We start from the raw sequence: 25,291 nt of genomic DNA, 5'->3' as shown, positions 1-25,291 counted from the left end.
AACACTATTAAGGACTATTGTTTTTTTGGTTAAAGGGCCCAAATTTTATTTTCTGTAAATATATTTTGTCATTGTATTGTTGTATATGTATATAAGTTAAACTAAAGTTCCAGTTGGTAAATTCATTGATGTCTCATGTTTAGTGATTGTTGCACTGACGCTTGCCTCCTTTCGAACCTAGAGGGAGGTGTATTACTCGAGTGGGTTACACGGTAAAACTTGGCGAGCCAGCCAGGAGCCTTGCGGCCAGTGTGTCAATCCTAAACAAGTTTTACATATTGGATTATTTGTTCATTCAGCTTCATAGTGTAGATTCGTACTGTATTTTGCAGATGTATTGAAATTTTTTTGTTTTTAATTGGAAGCAAATCTTTGACTACAATGGGTACAATGGAGGGCATTGAGACAGAAAACATAAAGGTCCCGAATTCCCTTATCATATCAGGTTTGTCTCATACAACAGCAGATGAGGAGATTTTTGATTATTTGAAACAATATGGGTCTATTGCCAGGATAATTAAAAGTTCAGAGGTTAGTTCTGAATCTCAAAACTGTGTCGTTGTGGAATTTGAATTTGGCTCAGCTGTCAAAGCACTCGAAAGTGTTCTGCCTATGAATAGGCCTTGCCATGAAAATCCAGAGATTGTTCACCATGTTGAACTTCTTGCTAATGTGTATTCTTGTGAAAAGGGTGCAGGCATTACGCAGGAATTTTTGTCACAACTTAAAAGTATGGCTAAAAGGAGCGGCAAGTCATTTGAGCATATCTTGAGAGATGAATTAGCCAGAGTAACTGATTTTGTAGGGGAGGGGGGTCTCGAAGATGAGCCAGAGACAATTCGGGGAGCAGCCCCAGTAGTATCACCTGGTAAAATGGTCGTAGTTTCCCCCTCTGCAAGCAAATTCAAGAAAGATGAAATGCTAGTGGAATCTGAGCCGTTTTCCTATGAGTCCAGTCATTCTGCTAAAGTGACTGCAGCTGCTACTCTAGGTATAGGTGAGTCAATACCCAACCTGAGGCTGTCCTCTGACCATCTTAGCCCACCTGAAGTACAAAGAGTGGTTGTGGAGCATATTGTCAAAAGCACAGACCCAATCTCACAACTACACTCGTCAGTTAAGCTCAGGCCGTTTTCAGGGAGAGTACCTTGCCCAAATTTTGAGGTTGATTATGAGACCTGGAGGTGTAGTATTGAGTTCTACATAGCTGATCCCACCATAGCAAGTTCACAACTAGTGAGGAAAATTGTAGACAGCCTACTACCCCCTGCTTCTAGTGTGTTGAGATCATTAGGCCCACATTCCACCCCAAAAGCTTATTTAGACCTACTTGATTCAGCATATGCCACAGTTGAAGATAGGGATGAGTTGTTTGCAAAGTTCCTAAATATCAATCAGAATACTGGTGAGAAGCCATCCGACTACCTCCGCAGATTGCAGACCGCTTTGAACAAGGTTGTTAAAACAAATACCATCTCAGAGAGAGATGCAGACAAACAACTCTTAAAACAATTCTGTAGAGGTTGTTGGAATAACAGTTTGATTACTGCACTCCAGCTTGAACAAAAGAGAGATGACCCACCTACCTTTTCGGAGTTGTTGTTACTACTGCGCACAGAAGAAGACAAGCTGGAAACCAAAGCTAACAGGATGAAGCAACATCTAGGGTTTACCAAAACGAAGGCTCAATCACATGCACACAATGTTCGTTTCACTGATGGTGCTGAATACGACTTCCCTGTTTCAGTCAGTACTCCACCCTCAGCTCTAGAGCAAATTCAGAAACAAATAGCTGATCTCCAAGCTCAGATTTCAGCCCTTGCCCAAATGCAGGGAAGAAATTCAAAAAAAGAAGAGACCGTAAAGAAGAAAGAGAAACCAAAAGTTAAATCAGGAGATGAGAAGTGGCCAGCAGCTAAGCCAGGCACTACAGTTAAAAGACCCAAACCTTGGTATTGCTTTCAGTGTGGAGAGGATGGACATATGGCAGGTGGCTGCAGCAATCCTCCCAACCCCACACTAGTGGAGGCCAAGAGAAAAGAGCTTAAAGAAAAGCAACACATCTGGGAGAAGGACAACATAACCGATGACACTGCTACATTAAACTAGCAGCCATTCCTATTGAGGGACAAATAGGAAGTGGTGAAAAAATGAGTCCCACCCAAAAAGGCAAAGAAAAAATAAGAGCATCGCTAAAAGAGCACATTACTACAAAAACAAAGAAATTCCCCAAGGGTCTTGTTGGAAGCAAGAGCACTGCAAACATCAAAGTAAATGGAGTAGATTGCAATTCTTTGCTAGATACAGGGTCACAAGTTACAACTGTGTCTCAGTCCTTCTATGACATGTATCTGTCAGATCACGCCATTCAGCCAGTGAGTGACATACTCGAGGTTGAGGGGGCAAATGGTCAGTGTGTTCCATACACAGGTTATGTACAAATAACTATTAAATTTCCGAAAGAGTTTATTCCTTCCGAACCTGAAATTCAAACTCTTGCCCTAATAGTGTCAGATGTTCGCTCTAACAGCAGCATCCCCATTCTAATTGGGACAAACACTCTTGACCCTCTCTATGAACAGGTCTGTGACAATATATCATGGCGTCCTAATTTTTACTGTGGGTACCTTCAGGTCCTGAAAACATTACAGCTCAGGCATAGACAGAGCTCTGGTCGACTTGGTTTGGTCAAGCTCAACAGCTGTAATCCAGATGTCATTCCTGCAGGTCAGAGAGTTGTCCTTGAGGGTTCTGTTAATGTCGGTGCTATGAACAATGAGAAATGGGCATTATTGGAACAGCCTTCTGTTTCCTCATTGCCAGGTGGCGTTTTCATCGACTGCTGTCTCATAACCATTCCGACATGTCTTCCTTACAAGGTCCCAGTTGTTTTAAGAAATGAAACCAGCCATGATGTTGTTCTACCAAGAAATTGTGTCATTGCTGAGCTCAGTGTTCCTTATAAAATAACTCCAACTCAGAAGACCACTACCAATCAGCTTCAAGAAACTAGTCCCTCTTGCCAACCCGAAACAGCTAGCTGCTCTAGTCCACAATCAGAGGCTAGCTCTCAATGCCAACAGTTTGACAAAGGATCAGAGTTAAAGTTTGACTTTGGTGATTCCCCACTCTCCGAAGAGTGGAAAAACAGAATAACACAGAGATTGAATGCCTACTCCGATGTCTTCTCTCATCATGATCTTGATTTTGGTCATGCCACAAAAACCAAACACAGCATCAAACTGAAAGATGAAACTCCTTTTAAGCATCGGCCACGTCCTATACACCCACAGGACTATGATGCTGTAAGGCGTCATCTTCAGACTCTTCTTGATGCTGGGATAATCCGTGAATCAGAATCCCCATTCTCATCACCCATCGTGATAGTTAGGAAAAAGAATGGTGATGTTCGATTGTGCGTGGATTACAGGAGGCTAAACATGCAGACGATTAAAGATGCTTATGCATTGCCTAACCTCGAAGAGTCATTCTCTGCAATGAATGGATCTCAGTGGTTTTCGGTTATGGATCTAAAATCCGGATACTATCAGATTGAGATGGAAGAGAGTGACAAGCCGAAAACAGCCTTTGTGTGTCCATTGGGATTTTGGGAGTGGAACCGTATGCCGCAAGGGATAACAAATGCACCAAGCACATTCCAGCGTTTGATGGAGAAGTGCATGGGTGATATGCATTTGCGCGAAGTGCTTGTCTTCATCGACGATCTTATAGTTTTCTCCAAAACTTTGGAGGAGCACGAAGTTCGGCTGACCAATGTTTTGGACCGCTTGAGAGACAATGGGTTAAAACTATCACCAGAGAAATGTCGATTTGCCCAAACATCAGTCCGCTATCTGGGGCACATTGTGTCTCGGAATGGCGTGGAAACAGATCCTCAGAAGATTGAAGCACTCAAGACCTGGCCGAGACCTCAGACCTTAAAGGAGCTAAAATCTTTTCTTGGTTTTTCTGGGTATTATCGGAGATTTGTACAAGATTATTCTAAGATCGTAAAGCCTTTAACAAAGCTCACAGCAGGTTACCCACCAAACCGGAAGGGAGCTAGGGTAAACAAGACAGACATGTATTACAACCCCAAAGACCCATTTGGGGAAAGATGGACACCAGTCTGTCAAGAGTCCTTTGAGAAAATCATTGAAAAGCTTACCTCATCCCCAGTTCTGGGTTTTGCTAATCCGAAACTGCCATATATATTGCACACAGATGCTAGTACAACTGGACTTGGGGCGGCATTGTACCAGGAGCATGATGGGCAAAGTCGAGTTATTGCCTACGCAAGTAGAGGTCTGTCACACAGTGAAGCTCGATATCCAGCACATAAGCTGGAATTCCTTGCCTTAAAATGGGCAGTCACTGAGAAATTTCACGATTACTTGTATGGAAACACCTTCACTGTTGTCACCGATAACAATCCACTCAGGTATATACTCACCACTGCCAAATTGGATGCTACTGGTTACCGCTGGTTAGCAGCCCTGTCCACCTTCACGTTTGACATCAAGTACAGAGCAGGCAAGCAAAACCAGGATGCAGATGGTCTTTCAAGAAGGCCACATGGACAGTTGACCAGTGACAGCCAGTCTCAAGAGGAAAGCTTAAGAATACGTGAGTTTACTTCTTATCATCTAGCTCCGGCAGAAGTGGTCAAGGTGACTTGTCAGTATCATACAGTGGCACAAGATGAACTTTCACCAGCTCCATGTCTCATAGAGTCGCTTGCTGTTCATCCTGATGCAGTTCCAGCTGGGTTTGAGAAGGAAGGTTCATCTAATGGTCTCTCCACAATCCCCAAGTACAGTAGCACAGAATTAGCCAAACTACAGAGAGCAGATCCTGAGATCAGTGCTGTTATTAAGTTGATTGAGGCAGGTGAATCAAAGTCTACCAGTTCGAAGCAAGAGCCCATTGGGCTACGACTGATGCTCAAGGAGATGAGCCGCTTTGAACTGAAGAATGGTCTGTTATACAGAAAGCGACAATGTAATGATCAGCTAATGTATCAGCTTGTCCTCCCACAGGTGTTAAGGCAGTCAGTACTCACCAGCCTTCATGACGAAATGGGTCACATGGGAATGGAACGCACTCTTGAGTTAGCCAGACTAAGGTTTTATTGGCCGAAATTGGCATCTGATGTTGAGTTGAAAGTGAAAGGCTGTGCAAGATGTGTGAAAAGAAAGAGCCAGCCAGAAAAGGCTGCGCCTTTGGTCAGTATTCATACCAGCAGACCGATGGAATTGGTCTGTATGGATTTTTTGTCTCTGGAACCAGACAGCCATAACACAAAGGATATTCTGGTTATTACAGACCACTTCACTAAATATGCCGTTGCCATTCCTACAAAAGACCAAAAGGCCACCACAGTAGCTCGATGCCTTTGGGAGCAGTTTCTTGTTCACTACGGATTCCCAGAACGCCTTCATAGTGACCAAGGTCGTGATTTTGAGTCACAAATCATCAAAGAGCTTTGTAGTCTAGTTGGGATAAGAAAAATCAGAACAAGTCCCTATCATCCCAGAGGGAATCCAGTGGAACGATATAATCGTACGTTGCTGAGCATGCTGGGTACTCTAAAAGAGCAAGAGAAGACCAAGTGGCGTGAGTATGTGAAGCCTCTCACTCATGCATACAATTGCACGAAAAACGAAGTAACTGGTTTTACACCCTATGAGCTTATGTTTGGGCGACAGCCAAGACTGCCCATCGACATTGCTTTCGGGTTGCCAGTTAATGAAAGCTCAGTCATACCCCATTCACAATATGTGAAAAGGCTTAAATCTTATCTGACTGAAAGTTACCAACTTGCGGCAGCTAATGCGAAGAAAGTAGCTGACAAGAACAAGCGAAGATTTGACATGCGAGTGAGAGAGTCTACTCTTGAGATAGGAGATAGAGTTCTGGTGCGAAATCTTCGTCTTCGCGGCAAGCACAAGCTCGCCGACCGATGGGAATCAACTGTGTATATTGTTCAAAAGAGAGCAGGAGACTTGCCCGTCTACACGGTGTGTCCTGAGGGTCAGGAGGGGCCTGTGCGTACACTTCATAGAGATCTGTTGCTCTCTATTGGATTTCTCTCTGAAGTAGAGGAGGAACCTGTAAAGACATCACCACCTAGAAAACCTAGAACAAGGCAACAGTGTCATACTCAATTGGATGAAAATCCTCTGTACTCAGATGATGAGGACACTGATGATCCTTTGTTCTATCCCATGAAAATCATTGAGACAAAGACAAAAGTTCTTGAGCCTTTTAGTGTGGTTCCAAAGCAGGGATTTGCTACTACAATCAGTGGAGCAGATACCCAAACAGATCTTTCACATGAAGAACAGGATCAAACAAAAAAAAAAGAACGAGGAGAGATAACTGTTAACCTATCTGAATCACTTATGGCTAACATGTCAAACTCACCAAGGGAGGAAATCTCAAACACAATTAACAACTTACTTGACACTGATTTGAACAACTTTGAACGTGCCGAAAACTACCCTTTAAGGGAGGAGTCTAACTATGATCTCATGCCTATTAATGGAACAGAGAAAGACATAACTGAAATGGAAAGACAAAATAAAACTGATCAACCAATGGCAAATACTGTAAGGGATGTACCTGTTGCGTCATTGTCAGGAAAAGGAAAAGATGAACCACAAATGGAAGAAGAGGAGAGGCAGTTGGAATCCTCAAGTATATTGTGGTCAGACGACATAATAGCAGCAGGAGCAGGAGAAATTGAAAGCATGCAAGAGGATCAAACTGAGAGAGAGAATCACTTTTTGCCAAGTTTATCACCATTTGTCAATGATTCCAGGGAGGATGGTAGCCAGCCGACTAGGGCTAGTGGTCATGTTGATGTAGAAAGGTCAGATAGTTCCAATATGGAAACACCTAGTGTTACATTACGTAGGTCTGAACGTCTCAGGAAAGCACCCGGAAAGTTTACTTACTCCCAGTTAGGAAATCCTTTAATTTCTTTTGCTCAGACCATCCTAGATGGATTTAACAGAGCTTTAGTTGAGACATTTGATAGCCAATGTCCTTATGAAAGAAAGACATGAAGGGACTCATGTCAGTTCAGAGGGGGAGGGTGTAACCCGGTTGCACAGGTAGGGTTAAAATATAAATAGGTAGAACAAAGTGTTCATTCAAAAATCAACTTCATGTTGATGTTTGTTCTTAGTTTATGTTACCATCAAAATTTATTTATGGCAAGTTAATTTATTTATATGACCGGAAGTTTTACAGTGCAGTTTCCGTCCGAGAGAGGGCACACACGAGAGAAAGCGCACACACGAGAGAGCGCAGGCACGAGAGAGAGAAGCGAGCATGGCTCACGTACTTTGTTGAGTAGGGGAAGTGTTAATGATATTGAAAAAAAAAAGGAATTATTGGAATCCGAAAATCCTAAGAAAAGGAATAGGAAAGAGGAGAGTTTTCATTTAGAAGCTGCCAAACGTCAGGAGCCCGTTGTCATCGGGTTAATGAAAACTTCTTTTGTCTCGGTAAGCTAGCTCCTCACCATGGGTTGCTAATGCTCCGTGCATGATTAGTTATTAGTTACTTATTTTGCTAATCAAGCATTGATTTAATGTTTTGGCGTCGTGCTGTACCGATGTTAATCATTTGGGAGTTACTGAAGAGTAAAGAGTGTTTTGATAATATTAATAAATACTATCTAAGAAATTCAGTAAAATATTCCTCTCTAATGATGATGTTGAGTATTTGCAATTATTGTCGCTAATTTACATTGTTCAAGGAGCATGAAATTAATTTCATTATAAATCTGAATTTTGAATGTGTATGTACATGTATGTATGTATGTATGTATGTACATATAAAATATGTAAGAAGCAGAACGGAAATTATGAGCCTGTTTATAAATGCAGGTCAGGTTTTTTTATTGGAGTGAGAACCATCTGGAAATTCCAGCAAAGAATACCTAGAGATTCCATAGATGGCGAGCCTCCCATTGGATCTTCAGGAACCCAGCACCCTCACGGCCGCTGGATAGTTGGATAAGTGGTCTGCGTATGGTAGGATTGCTCCAGACAGTGGAGCAATACACAGTTGAACATCCCACAAGGGTGCAACCCAGAAAATAGTGATCCATCAGAACTGACAGGTCAGACTTCATACTGAAATCTACCAACAGACTAACTCACAGACTTTGACTTGATTTTATTAGAAGACTACTTTGGAAAACCTTCAAAAGGAGAACATTCTAAATTTAACAAAGTGATCACTAATTGAAAAAAAAAACACTATTAAGGACTATTGTTTTTTTGGTTAAAGGGCCCAAATTTTATTTTCTGTAAATATATTTTGTCATTGTATTGTTGTATATGTATATAAGTTAAACTAAAGTTCCAGTTGGTAAATTCATTGATGTCTCATGTTTAGTGATTGTTGCACTGACGCTTGCCTCCTTTCGAACCTAGAGGGAGGTGTATTACTCGAGTGGGTTACACGGTAAAACTTGGCGAGCCAGCCAGGAGCCTTGCGGCCAGTGTGTCAATCCTAAACAAGTTTTACATATTGGATTATTTGTTCATTCAGCTTCATAGTGTAGATTCGTACTGTATTTTGCAGATGTATTGAAATTTTTTTGTTTTTAATTGGAAGAAAATCTTTGACTACAATGGGTACAATGGAGGGCATTGAGACAGAAAACATAAAGGTCCCGAATTCCCTTATCATATCAGGTTTGTCTCATACAACAGCAGATGAGGAGATTTTTGATTATTTGAAACAATATGGGTCTATTGCCAGGATAATTAAAAGTTCAGAGGTTAGTTCTGAATCTCAAAACTGTGTCGTTGTGGAATTTGAATTTGGCTCAGCTGTCAAAGCACTCGAAAGTGTTCTGCCTATGAATAGGCCTTGCCATGAAAATCCAGAGATTGTTCACCATGTTGAACTTCTTGCTAATGTGTATTCTTGTGAAAAGGGTGCAGGCATTACGCAGGAATTTTTGTCACAACTTAAAAGTATGGCTAAAAGGAGCGGCAAGTCATTTGAGCATATCTTGAGAGATGAATTAGCCAGAGTAACTGATTTTGTAGGGGAGGGGGGTCTCGAAGATAAGCCAGAGACAATTCGGGGAGCAGCCCCAGTAGTATCACCTGGTAAAATGGTCGTAGTTTCCCCCTCTGCAAGCAAATTCAAGAAAGATGAAATGCTAGTGGAATCTGAGCCGTTTTCCTATGAGTCCAGTCATTCTGCTAAAGTGACTGCAGCTGCTACTCTAGGTATAGGTGAGTCAATACCCAACCTGAGGCTGTCCTCTGACCATCTTAGCCCACCTGAAGTACAAAGAGTGGTTGTGGAGCATATTGTCAAAAGCACAGACCCAATCTCACAACTACACTCGTCAGTTAAGCTCAGGCCGTTTTCAGGGAGAGTACCTTGCCCAAATTTTGAGGTTGATTATGAGACCTGGAGGTGTAGTATTGAGTTCTACATAGCTGATCCCACCATAGCAAGTTCACAACTAGTGAGGAAAATTGTAGACAGCCTACTACCCCCTGCTTCTAGTGTGTTGAGATCATTAGGCCCACATTCCACCCCAAAAGCTTATTTAGACCTACTTGATTCAGCATATGCCACAGTTGAAGATAGGGATGAGTTGTTTGCAAAGTTCCTAAATATCAATCAGAATACTGGTGAGAAGCCATCCGACTACCTCCGCAGATTGCAGACCGCTTTGAACAAGGTTGTTAAAACAAATACCATCTCAGAGAGAGATGCAGACAAACAACTCTTAAAACAATTCTGTAGAGGTTGTTGGAATAACAGTTTGATTACTGCACTCCAGCTTGAACAAAAGAGAGATGACCCACCTACCTTTTCGGAGTTGTTGTTACTACTGCGCACAGAAGAAGACAAGCTGGAAACCAAAGCTAACAGGATGAAGCAACATCTAGGGTTTACCAAAACGAAGGCTCAATCACATGCACACAATGTTCGTTTCACTGATGGTGCTGAATACGACTTCCCTGTTTCAGTCAGTACTCCACCCTCAGCTCTAGAGCAAATTCAGAAACAAATAGCTGATCTCCAAGCTCAGATTTCAGCCCTTGCCCAAATGCAGGGAAGAAATTCAAAAAAAGAAGAGACCGTAAAGAAGAAAGAGAAACCAAAAGTTAAATCAGGAGATGAGAAGTGGCCAGCAGCTAAGCCAGGCACTACAGTTAAAAGACCCAAACCTTGGTATTGCTTTCAGTGTGGAGAGGATGGACATATGGCAGGTGGCTGCAGCAATCCTCCCAACCCCACACTAGTGGAGGCCAAGAGAAAAGAGCTTAAAGAAAAGCAACACATCTGGGAGAAGGACAACATAACCGATGACACTGCTACATTAAACTAGCAGCCATTCCTATTGAGGGACAAATAGGAAGTGGTGAAAAAATGAGTCCCACCCAAAAAGGCAAAGAAAAAATAAGAGCATCGCTAAAAGAGCACATTACTACACAAACAAAGAAATTCCCCAAGGGTCTTGTTGGAAGCAAGAGCACTGCAAACATCAAAGTAAATGGAGTAGATTGCAATTCTTTGCTAGATACAGGGTCACAAGTTACAACTGTGTCTCAGTCCTTCTATGACATGTATCTGTCAGATCACGCCATTCAGCCAGTGAGTGACATACTCGAGGTTGAGGGGGCAAATGGTCAGTGTGTTCCATACACAGGTTATGTACAAATAACTATTAAATTTCCGAAAGAGTTTATTCCTTCCGAACCTGAAATTCAAACTCTTGCCCTAATAGTGTCAGATGTTCGCTCTAACAGCAGCATCCCCATTCTAATTGGGACAAACACTCTTGACCCTCTCTATGAACAGGTCTGTGACAATATATCATGGCGTCCTAATTTTTACTGTGGGTACCTTCAGGTCCTGAAAACATTACAGCTCAGGCATAGACAGAGCTCTGGTCGACTTGGTTTGGTCAAGCTCAACAGCTGTAATCCAGATGTCATTCCTGCAGGTCAGAGAGTTGTCCTTGAGGGTTCTGTTAATGTCGGTGCTATGAACAATGAGAAATGGGCATTATTGGAACAGCCTTCTGTTTCCTCATTGCCAGGTGGCGTTTTCATCGACTGCTGTCTCATAACCATTCCGACATGTCTTCCTTACAAGGTCCCAGTTGTTTTAAGAAATGAAACCAGCCATGATGTTGTTCTACCAAGAAATTGTGTCATTGCTGAGCTCAGTGTTCCTTATAAAATAACTCCAACTCAGAAGACCACTACCAATCAGCTTCAAGAAACTAGTCCCTCTTGCCAACCCGAAACAGCTAGCTGCTCTAGTCCACAATCAGAGGCTAGCTCTCAATGCCAACAGTTTGACAAAGGATCAGAGTTAAAGTTTGACTTTGGTGATTCCCCACTCTCCGAAGAGTGGAAAAACAGAATAACACAGAGATTGAATGCCTACTCCGATGTCTTCTCTCATCATGATCTTGATTTTGGTCATGCCACAAAAACCAAACACAGCATCAAACTGAAAGATGAAACTCCTTTTAAGCATCGGCCACGTCCTATACACCCACAGGACTATGATGCTGTAAGGCGTCATCTTCAGACTCTTCTTGATGCTGGGATAATCCGTGAATCAGAATCCCCATTCTCATCACCCATCGTGATAGTTAGGAAAAAGAATGGTGATGTTCGATTGTGCGTGGATTACAGGAGGCTAAACATGCAGACGATTAAAGATGCTTATGCATTGCCTAACCTCGAAGAGTCATTCTCTGCAATGAATGGATCTCAGTGGTTTTCGGTTATGGATCTAAAATCCGGATACTATCAGATTGAGATGGAAGAGAGTGACAAGCCGAAAACAGCCTTTGTGTGTCCATTGGGATTTTGGGAGTGGAACCGTATGCCGCAAGGGATAACAAATGCACCAAGCACATTCCAGCGTTTGATGGAGAAGTGCATGGGTGATATGCATTTGCGCGAAGTGCTTGTCTTCATCGACGATCTTATAGTTTTCTCCAAAACTTTGGAGGAGCACGAAGTTCGGCTGACCAATGTTTTGGACCGCTTGAGAGACAATGGGTTAAAACTATCACCAGAGAAATGTCGATTTGCCCAAACATCAGTCCGCTATCTGGGGCACATTGTGTCTCGGAATGGCGTGGAAACAGATCCTCAGAAGATTGAAGCACTCAAGACCTGGCCGAGACCTCAGACCTTAAAGGAGCTAAAATCTTTTCTTGGTTTTTCTGGGTATTATCGGAGATTTGTACAAGATTATTCTAAGATCGTAAAGCCTTTAACAAAGCTCACAGCAGGTTACCCACCAAACCGGAAGGGAGCTAGGGTAAACAAGACAGACATGTATTACAACCCCAAAGACCCATTTGGGGAAAGATGGACACCAGTCTGTCAAGAGTCCTTTGAGAAAATCATTGAAAAGCTTACCTCATCCCCAGTTCTGGGTTTTGCTAATCCGAAACTGCCATATATATTGCACACAGATGCTAGTACAACTGGACTTGGGGCGGCATTGTACCAGGAGCATGATGGGCAAAGTCGAGTTATTGCCTACGCAAGTAGAGGTCTGTCACACAGTGAAGCTCGATATCCAGCACATAAGCTGGAATTCCTTGCCTTAAAATGGGCAGTCACTGAGAAATTTCACGATTACTTGTATGGAAACACCTTCACTGTTGTCACCGATAACAATCCACTCAGGTATATACTCACCACTGCCAAATTGGATGCTACTGGTTACCGCTGGTTAGCAGCCCTGTCCACCTTCACGTTTGACATCAAGTACAGAGCAGGCAAGCAAAACCAGGATGCAGATGGTCTTTCAAGAAGGCCACATGGACAGTTGACCAGTGACAGCCAGTCTCAAGAGGAAAGCTTAAGAATACGTGAGTTTACTTCTTATCATCTAGCTCCGGCAGAAGTGGTCAAGGTGACTTGTCAGTATCATACAGTGGCACAAGATGAACTTTCACCAGCTCCATGTCTCATAGAGTCGCTTGCTGTTCATCCTGATGCAGTTCCAGCTGTGTTTGAGAAGGAAGGTTCATCTAATGGTCTCTCCACAATCCCCAAGTACAGTAGCACAGAATTAGCCAAACTACAGAGAGCAGATCCTGAGATCAGTGCTGTTATTAAGTTGATTGAGGCAGGTGAATCAAAGTCTACCAGTTCGAAGCAAGAGCCCATTGGGCTACGACTGATGCTCAAGGAGATGAGCCGCTTTGAACTGAAGAATGGTCTGTTATACAGAAAGCGACAATGTAATGATCAGCTAATGTATCAGCTTGTCCTCCCACAGGTGTTAAGGCAGTCAGTACTCACCAGCCTTCATGACGAAATGGGTCACATGGGAATGGAACGCACTCTTGAGTTAGCCAGACTAAGGTTTTATTGGCCGAAATTGGCATCTGATGTTGAGTTGAAAGTGAAAGGCTGTGCAAGATGTGTGAAAAGAAAGAGCCAGCCAGAAAAGGCTGCGCCTTTGGTCAGTATTCATACCAGCAGACCGATGGAATTGGTCTGTATGGATTTTTTGTCTCTGGAACCAGACAGCCATAACACAAAGGATATTCTGGTTATTACAGACCACTTCACTAAATATGCCGTTGCCATTCCTACAAAAGACCAAAAGGCCACCACAGTAGCTCGATGCCTTTGGGAGCAGTTTCTTGTTCACTACGGATTCCCAGAACGCCTTCATAGTGACCAAGGTCGTGATTTTGAGTCACAAATCATCAAAGAGCTTTGTAGTCTAGTTGGGATAAGAAAAATCAGAACAAGTCCCTATCATCCCAGAGGGAATCCAGTGGAACGATATAATCGTACGTTGCTGAGCATGCTGGGTACTCTAAAAGAGCAAGAGAAGACCAAGTGGCGTGAGTATGTGAAGCCTCTCACTCATGCATACAATTGCACGAAAAACGAAGTAACTGGTTTTACACCCTATGAGCTTATGTTTGGGCGACAGCCAAGACTGCCCATCGACATTGCTTTCGGGTTGCCAGTTAATGAAAGCTCAGTCATACCCCATTCACAATATGTGAAAAGGCTTAAATCTTATCTGACTGAAAGTTACCAACTTGCGGCAGCTAATGCGAAGAAAGTAGCTGACAAGAACAAGCGAAGATTTGACATGCGAGTGAGAGAGTCTACTCTTGAGATAGGAGATAGAGTTCTGGTGCGAAATCTTCGTCTTCGCGGCAAGCACAAGCTCGCCGACCGATGGGAATCAACTGTGTATATTGTTCAAAAGAGAGCAGGAGACTTGCCCGTCTACACGGTGTGTCCTGAGGGTCAGGAGGGGCCTGTGCGTACACTTCATAGAGATCTGTTGCTCTCTATTGGATTTCTCTCTGAAGTAGAGGAGGAACCTGTAAAGACATCACCACCTAGAAAACCTAGAACAAGGCAACAGTGTCATACTCAATTGGATGAAAATCCTCTGTACTCAGATGATGAGGACACTGATGATCCTTTGTTCTATCCCATGAAAATCATTGAGACAAAGACAAAAGTTCTTGAGCCTTTTAGTGTGGTTCCAAAGCAGGGATTTGCTACTACAATCAGTGGAGCAGATACCCAAACAGATCTTTCACATGAAGAACAGGATCAAACAAAAAAAAAAGAACGAGGAGAGATAACTGTTAACCTATCTGAATCACTTATGGCTAACATGTCAAACTCACCAAGGGAGGAAATCTCAAACACAATTAACAACTTACTTGACACTGATTTGAACAACTTTGAACGTGCCGAAAACTACCCTTTAAGGGAGGAGTCTAACTATGATCTCATGCCTATTAATGGAACAGAGAAAGACATAACTGAAATGGAAAGACAAAATAAAACTGATCAACCAATGGCAAATACTGTAAGGGATGTACCTGTTGCGTCATTGTCAGGAAAAGGAAAAGATGAACCACAAATGGAAGAAGAGGAGAGGCAGTTGGAATCCTCAAGTATATTGTGGTCAGACGACATAATAGCAGCAGGAGCAGGAGAAATTGAAAGCATGCAAGAGGATCAAACTGAGAGAGAGAATCACTTTTTGCCAAGTTTATCACCATTTGTCAATGATTCCAGGGAGGATGGTAGCCAGCCGACTAGGGCTAGTGGTCATGTTGATGTAGAAAGGTCAGATAGTTCCAATATGGAAACACCTAGTGTTACATTACGTAGGTCTGAACGTCTCAGGAAAGCACCCGGAAAGTTTACTTACTCCCAGTTAGGAAATCCTTTAATTTCTTTTGCTCAGACCATCCTAGATGGATTTAACAGAGCTTTAGTTGAGACATTTGATAGCCAATGTCCTTATGAAAGAAAGACATGAAGGGACTCATGTCAGTTCAGAGGGGGAGGGTGTAACCCGGTTGCACAGGTAGGGTTAAAATATAAATAGGTAGAACAAAATGTTCATTCAAAAATCAACTTCATGTTGATGTTTGTTCTTAGTTTATGCTACCATCAAAATTTATTTATGGCAAGGTAATTTATTTTTATGACCGGAAGTTTTACAGTGCAGTTTCCGTCCGAGAGAGGGCACACACGAGAGAAAGCGCACACACGAGAGAGCGCAGGCACGAGAGAGAGAAGCGAGCATGGCTCACGTACTTTGTTGAGTAGGGGAAGTGTTAATGATATTGAAAAAAAAAAGGAATTATTGGAATCCGAAAATCCTAAGAAAAGGAATAGGAAAGAGGAGAGTTTTCATTTAGAAGCTGCCAAACGTCAGGAGCCCGTTGTCATCGGGTTAATGAAAACTTCTTTTGTCTCGGTAAGCTAGCTCCTCACCATGGGTTGCTAATGCTCCGTGCATGATTAGTTATTAGTTACTTATTTTGCTAATCAAGCATTGATTTAATGTTTTGGCGTCGTGCTGTACCGATGTTAATCATTTGGGAGTTACTGAAGAGTAAAGAGTGTTTTGATAATATTAATAAATACTATCTAAGAAATTCAGTAAAATATTCCTCTCTAATGATGATGTTGAGTATTTGCAATTATTGTCGCTAATTTACATTGTTCAAGGAGCATGAAATTAATTTCATTATAAATCTGAATTTTGAATGTGTATGTACATGTATGTATGTATGTATGTATGTACATATAAAATATGTAAGAAGCAGAACGGAAATTATGAGCCTGTTTATAAATGCAGGTCAGGTTTTTTTATTGGAGTGAGAACCATCTGGAAATTCCAGCAAAGAATACCTAGAGATTCCATAGATGGCGAGCCTCCCATTGGATCTTCAGGAACCCAGCACCCTCACGGCCGCTGGATAGTTGGATAAGTGGTCTGCGTATGGTAGGATTGCTCCAGACAGTGGAGCAATACACAGTTGAACATCCCACAAGGGTGCAACCCAGAAAATAGTGATCCATCAGAACTGACAGGTCAGACTTCATACTGAAATCTACCAACAGACTAACTCACAGACTTTGACTTGATTTTATTAGAAGACTACTTTGGAAAACCTTCAAAAGGAGAACATTCTAAATTTAACAAAGTGATCACTAATTGAAAAAAAAACACTATTAAGGACTATTGTTTTTTTGGTTAAAGGGCCCAAATTTTATTTTCTGTAAATATATTTTGTCATTGTATTGTTGTATATGTATATAAGTTAAACTAAAGTTCCAGTTGGTAAATTCATTGATGTCTCATGTTTAGTGATTGTTGCACTGACGCTTGCCTCCTTTCGAACCTAGAGGGAGGTGTATTACTCGAGTGGGTTACACAAGCCCACTTTCCTTTCAGTATTTTGCTACAATTGGCATAAATCAGCTCATTCGGCCTGAAAATGCTTTTAAGCGTATAAAAACTTACACTCTTGATTTCTGGCTAAATAAAAGCTTTTGCAATAATATTTAAATGCTGAACTGAGTTGTTCTGGGTGAAAGATGAAGGCAAACCCACTTTCCCTTCAGTATTTTGCTGCAATTGGCAGAAATCAGCTCATTTGGCCTGAAAATGCTTTTAAGCGCATAAAAACTTCCACTCTTGATTTCTGGCTAAATAAAAGCTGTTGCAATGATATTTCCATGCTGAATTGAGTTGTTCTGGGTCAAATATGAAGGCAAACCCACCCTCCCTTCAGTATTTTGCTGCAATTGGCAGAAATCAGCTCATTTGGCCTGAAAATGCTTTTAAGCGCATAAAAACTTCCACTCTTGATTTCTGGCTAAATAAAAGCTGTTGCAATAATATTTCCATGCTGAACTGAGTTGTTCTGGGTCAAATATGAAGGCAAACCCATTTTCCTTTCAGTATTTTGCTGCAATTGGCAGAAATCAGCTCATTTGGCCTGAAAATGCTTTTAAGCGCATAAAAACTTAAAATCTTGATTTCTGACTAAATAAAAGCTGTTGCAATGATATTTTCATGCTGAACTGAGTTGTTCTGGGTCAAATATGAAGGCAAACCCACTTTCCTTTCAGTATTTTGCGACAATTGGCAGAAACAAGCATATTTGTTCATTCGGCCGAAAAATGCTTTTAAGCGCATAAAAACTTACACTCTTGATTTCTGGCTAAATAAAAGCTGTTGCAATGATATTTCCATGCTGAACTGAGTTGTTCTGGGTCAAATATGAAGGCAAACCCACTTTCCCTTCAGTATTTTGCTACAATTGGCAGAAATCAGCTCATTCGGCCTGACAATGGTTTTAAGCGCATATAAATTTCCACTCTTGATTTCTGGCTAAATAAAAGCTGTTGCAATGATATTTCCATGCTAAACTGAGTTGTTCTGGGTCAAATATGAAGGCAAACCCACTTTCCCTTCAGTATTTTGCTACAATTGGCAGAAATCAGCTCATTCGGCCTGAAAATGGTTTTAAGCGCATAAAAACTTAAACTCCTTATTTCTGGCTAAATAAAAGATGTTGCAATGATATTTCCATGCTGAACTGAGTTGTTCTGGGTCAAATATTAAGGCAAACCGACTTTCCTTTCAGTATTTTGCTGCAATTGGCAGAAACAAGCATATGTGCTCATTCGGCCTGAAAATGCTTTTAAGCGCATAAAAACTTACAATCTTGATTTCTGGCTAAATAAAAGCTGTTGTAATGATATTTAAATTATGAACTGAGTTGTTCTGGGTCAAATATGAAGGCAAACCCACTTTCCTTTCCGTATTTTGCTACAATTGGCAGAAATCAGCTCATTCGGCCTGAAAATGCGTTTAAGCGCAATAAAACTTAAACTCCTTATTTCTGGCTAAATAAAAGATGCTGCAATGATATTTCCATGCTGAACTGAGTTGTTCTGGGTCAAATATGAAGGCAAACCCACTTTCTCGTCAGTATTTTGCTACAATTGGCAGAAATCAGCTCATTCGGCCTGAAATTGCTTTTAAGCGCATAAAAACTTACAATCTTGATTTCTGACTAAATAAAAGCTGTTGCAATGATATTTTCATGCTGAACTGAGTTGTTCTGGGTCAAATATCTTCATATTTGACCAAACCCACTTTCCCTTCAGTATTTTGCGACAATTGGCAGAAACAAGCATATTTGTTCATTCGGCCGAAAAATGCTTTTAAGCGCATAAAAACTTACACTCTTGATTGCTGACTAAATAAAAGCTGTTGCAATGATATTTCCATGCTGAACTGAGTTGTTCTGGGTCAAATATGAAGGCAAACCCACTTTCCCTTCAGTATTTTGCTGCAATTGGCAGAAACAAGCATATTTGCTCATTCGGCCTAAAAAACTTCCACTCTTGATTTCTGGCTAAATAAAAGCTGTTGCAATAATATTTCCATGCTGAATTGAGTTGTTCTGGGTCAAATATGAAGGCAAACCCACTTTCCCTTCAGTATTTTGCTGCAATTGGCAGAAATCAGCTCATTTGGCCTGAAAATGCTTTTAAGCGCATAAAAACTTACAATCTTCATTTCTGGCTAAATAAAAGCTGTTGCAATAATATTTCCATGCTGAACTGAGTTGTTCTGGGTCAAATATGAAGGCAAACCCATTTTCCTTTCAGTATTTTGCTGCAATTGGCAGAAACAAGCATATTTGCTCATTCGGCCTGAAAAACTTCCACTCTTTATTTCTGGCTAAATTAAAGCTGTTGCAATGATATCTCAATGCTGAACTGAGTTGTTCTGGGTCAAATATGAAGGCAAACCCACTTTACCTTCAGTATTTTGCTGCAATTGACAGAAACAAGCATATTTGCTCATTCGGCCAGAAAATGCTTGTAAGCGCATATAAATTTACACTCTTGATTTCTGGCTAAATAAAAGCTGTTGCAATGATATTTCCATGCTGAACTGAGTTGTTCTGGGTCAAATATGAAGGAAAACCCACTTTCCTTTCCGTATTTTGCCACAATTGGCAGAAATCAGCTCATTCGGCCTGAAAATGCTTTTAAGCGCATAAAAACTTAAACTCCTTATTTCTGGCTAAATAAAAGATGTTGCAATGATATTTCCATGCTGAACTGAGTTGTTCTGGGTCAAATATTAAGGCAAACCCACTTTCCTTTCAGTATTTTGCTGCAATTGGCAGAAACAAGCATATGTGCTCATTCGGCCTGAAAATGCTTTTAAGCGCATAAAAACTTACAATCTTGATTTCTGGCTAAATAAAAGCTGTTGTAATGAAATTTAAATGCTGAACTGAGTTGTTCTGGGTCAAATATGAAGGCAAACCCACTTTCCTTTCCGTATTTTGCTACAATTGGCAGAAATCAGCTCATTCGGCCTGAAAATACGTTTAAGCGCATAAAAGCTTAAACTCCTTATTTCTGGCTAAATAAAAGATGTTGCAATGATATTTCCATGCTGAACTGAGTTGTTCTGGGTCAAATATGAAGGTAAACCCACTTTCCCTTTAGTATTTTGCGACAATTGGCAGAAACAAGCATATTTGTTTATTCGGCCGAAAAATGCTTTTAAGCGCATAAAAACTTACACTCTTGATTTTTGGCTAAATTAAAGCTGTTGCAATGATATTTCCATGCTGAATTGAGTTGTTCTGGGTCAAATATGAAGGCAAACCCACTTTCCTTTCAGTATTTTGCTACAATTGGCAGAAATCAGCTTATTTCGCCTGAAAATGCTTTTAAACGCATAAAAATCTTCCACTCTTGATTTCTGGCTAAAAAAAAAGCTGTTGCAATTACATTTCCATGCTGAATTGAGTTGTTCTGGTTCAAATATGAAGGCAAACCCACTTTCCTTTCAGTATTTTCCTTCAATTGGCAGAAATCAGCTCATTCGGCCTGAAAATGCTTTTAAGCGCATAAAAACTTACACTCTTGATTGCTGGCTAAATAAAAGCTATTACAATGATATTTAAATGCTGAACTGAGTTGTTCTGGGTCAAATATCAAGGCAAACCCATTTTCCTTTCAGTATTTTGCTGCAATTGGCAGAAACAAGCATATTTGCTCATTTGGCCTGAAAAACTTCCACTCTTTATTTCTGGCTAAATTAAAGCTGTTGCAATGATATCTCAATGCTGAACTGAGTTGTTATGCATCAAATATGAAGGAAAACCCACTTTCCTTTCCGTATTCTGCTACAATTGGCAGAAATCAGCTCATTCGGCCTGAAAATGCTTTTAAGCGTATAAAAACTTAAACTCCTTATTTCTGGCTAAATAAAAGATGTTGCAATGATATTTCCATGCTGACCTGAGTTGTTCTGGGTCAAATATTAAGGCAAGCCCACTTTCCTTTCAGTATTTTGCTGCAATTGGCAGAAACAAGCATAAGTGCTCATTCGGCCTGAAAATGCTTTTAAGCGCATAAAAACTTACAATCTTGATTTCTGACTAAATAAAAGCTGTTGCAATGATATTTTCATGCTAAACTGAGTTGTTCTGGGTCAAATATGAAGGCAAACCCACTTTCCCTTCAGTATTTTGCTACAATTGGCAGAAATCAGCTCATTCGGCCTGAAAATGGTTTTAAGCGCATAAAAATTTCCACTCTTGATTTCTGGCTAAATAAAAGCTGTTGCAATGATATTTCCATGCTGAACTGAGTTGTTCTGGGTCAAATATGAAGGCAAACCCACTTTCCCTTCAGTATTTTGCTGCAATTTGCAGAAATCAGCTTATTTGGCCTGAAAATGCTTTTAAGCGCATAAAAACTTAAACTCCTTATTTCTGGCTAAATAAAACCTGTTGCAATGATATTTCCATGCTGAACTGAGTTGTTCTGGGTCAAATATGAAGGCAAACCCACGTTCCCTTCAGTATTTTGCTGCAATTGGCAGAAACAAGCATATTTGTTCATTCGGCCGAAAAATGCTTTTAAGCGCATAAAAACTTACACTCTTGATTTCTGCAAAAATTAAAGCTGTTGCAATGATATTTCCATGCTGAATTGAGTTGTTCTGGGTCAAATATGAAGGCAAACCCACTTTCCTTTCAGTATTTTGCGACAATTGGTAGAAATCAGCTCATTCGGCCTGAAAATCCTTTTAAGCGGATACAAATTTCCACTCTTGATTTCTGGCTAAATTAAAGCTGTTGCAATGATATCTCAATGCTGAACTGAGTTGTTCTGGGTCAAATATGAAGGCAAACCCACTTTCCTTTCAGTATTTTGCTACAATTGGCAGAAATCATCTCATTCGGCCTGAAAATGCTTTTAAGCGCATAAAAACTTACACTCTTGTTTTCTGGCTAAATAAAAGCTGTTGCAATGATATTTCCATGCTGAACTGAGTTGTTCTGGGTCAAATATGAAGGCAAACCCGCTTTCCTTTCCGTATTTTGCCACAATTGGCAGAAATCAGCTCATTCGGCCTGAAAATGCTTTTAAGCGCATAAAAACTTAAACTCCTTATTTCTGGCTAAATAAAAGATGTTGCAATGATATTTCCATGCTGAACTGAGTTGTTCTGGGTCAAATATTAAGGCAAACCCACTTTCCTTTCAGTATTTTGCTGCAATTGGCAGAAACAAGCATATGTGCTCATTCGGCCTGAAAATGCTTTTAAGCGCATAAAAACTTACAATCTTGATTTCTGGCTAAATAAAAGCTGTTGTAATGATATTTAAATGCTTAACTGAGTTGTTCTGGGTCAAATATGAAGGCAAACCCACTTTCCTTTCCGTATTTTGCTACAATTGGCAGAAATCAGCTCATTCGGCCTGAAAATACGTTTAAGCGCATAAAAGCTTAAACTCCTTATTTATGGCTAAATAAAAGATGTTGCAATGATATTTCCATGCTGAACTGAGTTGTTCTGGGTCAAATATGAAGGCAAACCCACTTTCCCTTTAGTATTTTGCGACAATTGGCAGAAACAAGCATATTTGTTTATTCGGCCGAAAAATGCTTTTAAGCGCATAAAAACTTACAATCTTGATTTCTGGCTAAATTAAAGCTGTTGCAATGATATTTTCATGCTGAATTGAGTTGTTCTGGGTCAAATATGAAGGCAAACCCACCTTCCTTTCAGTATTTTGCTGCAATTGGCAGAAACAAGCATATTTGCTCATTCGGCCTGAAAAACTTCCACTCTTTATTTCTGGCTAAATTAAAGCTGTTGCAATGATATCTCAATGCTGAACTGAGTTGTTCTGGGTCAAATGTGAAGGCAAACCCACTTTCCTTTCAGTATTTTGCGACAATTGGTAGAAATCAGCTCATTCGGCCTGAAAATCCTTTTAAGCGGATAAAAACTTACAATCTTGATTTCTGGCTAAATAAAAGCTGTTGCAATGATATTTCCATGCTGAACTGAGTTGTTTTGGGTCAAATATGAAGGCAAACCCACTTTCCCTTCAGTATTTTGCTACAATTGGCAGAAATCAGCTCATTTGGCCTGAAAATGGTTTTAAGCGGATAAAAATTTCCACTCTTGATTTCTGGCTAAATAAAAGCTGTTGCAATGATATTTCCATGCTGAACTGAGTTGTTCTGGGTCAAATATGAAGGCAAACCCACTTTCCCTTCAGTATTTTGCTACAATTGGCAGAAATCAGCTCATTCGGCCTGAAAATGCTTTTAAGCGCATAAAAACTTACACTCTTGATTTCTGGCTAAACAAAAGCTGTTGCAATGATATTTCAATGCTGAACTGAGTTGTTCTGGGTCAAATATGAAGGCAAACCCACTTTACCTTCAGTATTTTGCTGCAATTGGCAGAAACAAGCATATTTGTTCATTCGGCCGAAAAATGCTTTTAAGCGCATAAAAACTTACACTCCTGATTTCTGCATAAATTAAAGCTGTTGCAATGATATTTCCATGCTGAATTAAGTTGTTCTGGGTCAAATATGAAGGCAAACCCACTTTCCTTTCAGTATTTTGCGACAATTGGTAGAAATCAGCTCATTCGGCCTGAAAATCCTTTTAAGCGGATAAAAACTTACAATCTTGATTTCTGGCTAAATAAAAGCTGTTGCAATGATATTTCCATGCTGAACTGAGTTGTTTTGGGTCAAATATGAAGGCAAACCCACTTTCCCTTCAGTATTTTGCTACAATTGGCAGAAATCAGCTCATTTGGCCTGAAAATGCTTTTAAGCGCATAAAAACTTAAACTCCTTATTCCTGGCTAAATAAAAGATGTTGCAATGATATTTCCATGCTGAACTGAGTTGTTCTGGGTCAAATATTAAGGCAAACCCACTTTCCTTTCAGTATTTTGCTGCAATTGGCAGAAACAAGCATATGTGCTCATTCGGCCTGAAAATGCTTTTAAGCGCATAAAAACTTACAATCTTGATTTCTGGCTAAATAAAAGCTGTTGCAATGATATTTCCATGCTGAACTGAGTTGTTCTGGGTCAAATATTAAGGCAAACCGACTTTCCTTTCCGTATTTTGCCACAATTGGCAGAAATCAGCTCATTCGGCCTGAAAATGCTTTTAAGCGCATAAAAACTTAAACTCCTTATTCCTGGCTAAATAAAAGATGTTGCAATGATATTTCCATGCTGAACTGAGTTGTTCTGGGTCAAATATTAAGGCAAACCCACTTTCCTTTCAGTATTTTGCTGCAATTGGCAGAAACAAGCATATGTGCTCATTCGGCCTGAAAATGCTTTTAAGCGCATAAAAACTTACAATCTTGATTTCTGGCTAAATAAAAGCTGTTGTAATGATATTTAAATGCTTAACTGAGTTGTTCTGGGTCAAATATGAAGGCAAACCCACTTTCCTTTCCGTAATTTGCTACAATTGGCAGAAATCAGCTCATTCGGCCTGAAAATACGTTTAAGCGCATAAAAGCTTAAACTCCTTATTTCTGGCTAAATAAAAGATGTTGCAATGATATTTCCATGCTGAACTGAGTTGTTCTGGGTCAAATATGAAGGCAAACCCACTTTCCCTTTAGTATTTTGCGACAATTGGCAGAAACAAGCATATTTGTTTATTCGGCCGAAAAATGCTTTTAAGCGCATAAAAACTTACAATCTTGATTTCTGGCTAAATTAAAGCTGTTGCAATGATATTTTCATGCTGAACTGAGTTGTTCTGGGTCAAATATGAAGGCAAACCCACCTTCCTTTCAGTATTTTGCTGCAATTGGCAGAAACAAGCATATTTGCTCATTCGGCCTGAAAAACTTCCACTCTTTATTTCTGGCTAAATTAAAGCTGTTGCAATGATATCTCAATGCTGAACTGAGTTGTTCTGGGTCAAATGTGAAGGCAAACCCACTTTCCTTTCAGTATTTTGCTACAATTGGCAGAAATCAGCTCATTCGGCCTGAAAATGCTTTTAAGCGCATAAAAACTTACAATCTTGATTTCTGACTAAATAAAAGCTGTTGCAATGATATTTTCATGCTGAACTGAGTTGTACTGGGTCAAATATGAAGGTAAACCCACTTTCCCTTTAGTATGTTGCGACAATTGGCAGAAACAAGCATATTTGTTCATTCGGCCGAAAAATGCTTTTAAGCGCATAAAAACTTACACTCTTGATTTCTGGCTAAATTAAAGCTGTTGCAATGATATTTCCATGCTGAATTGAGTTGTTCTGGGTCAAATATGAAGGCAAACCCACATTCCTTTCAGTATTTTGCTGCAATTGGCAGAAATCAGCTTATTTGGCCTGAAAATGCTTTTAAGCGCATAAAAACTTAAACTCCTTATTTCTGGGTAAATAAAAGCTGTTGCAATAATATTTCCATGCTGAACTGAGTTGTTCTGGGTCAAATATGAAGGCAAACCCACTTTCCCTTCAGTATTTTGCTGCAATTGGCAGAAACAAGCATATTTGCTCATTCGGCCTAAAAAACTTCCACTCTTGAATTCTGGCTAAATAAAAGCTGTTGCAATGATATTTCCATGCTGAACTGAGTTG

The 25,291-nt window shown here is 40.4% G+C and overlaps 1 protein-coding gene across 1 annotated transcript; it reads left to right on the top strand.

Moving 5' to 3' along the window:
• Positions 1-183: 183 nt before the first annotated feature.
• On the top strand, positions 184-15,428 carry LOC137109503 (uncharacterized). Its single transcript, XM_067494929.1, has 2 exons — positions 184-7,067; positions 10,375-15,428. The coding sequence occupies exons 1-2, from the start codon at positions 2,151-2,153 to the stop codon at positions 15,337-15,339; spliced, it is 9,882 nt and encodes a 3,293-aa protein (XP_067351030.1). The 5' UTR covers positions 184-2,150; the 3' UTR covers positions 15,340-15,428.
• Positions 15,429-25,291: the final 9,863 nt, after the last annotated feature.

This window comes from Channa argus, unplaced genomic scaffold (genome assembly GCF_033026475.1).
Source record: "Channa argus isolate prfri unplaced genomic scaffold, Channa argus male v1.0 Contig004, whole genome shotgun sequence".
NCBI classification, from domain to species: Eukaryota; Metazoa; Chordata; class Actinopteri; order Anabantiformes; family Channidae; genus Channa; species Channa argus.
The sequence above is the reverse complement of the archived record's forward strand: the minus strand, read 5'-3'. Positions and strand labels throughout refer to the sequence as shown.

Bases quoted from the DNA above. Each gene is read 5' to 3' on its own strand.
- LOC137109503 (XM_067494929.1), top strand. From the start codon at position 2,151: ATGAGTCCCACCCAAAAAGGCAAAGAAAAAATAAGAGCATCGCTAAAA. The intron at 7,068-10,374 runs TGAAGGGACTCA...TGCTACATTAAA, and splicing joins GTCCTTATGAAAGAAAGACA to CTAGCAGCCATTCCTATTGA.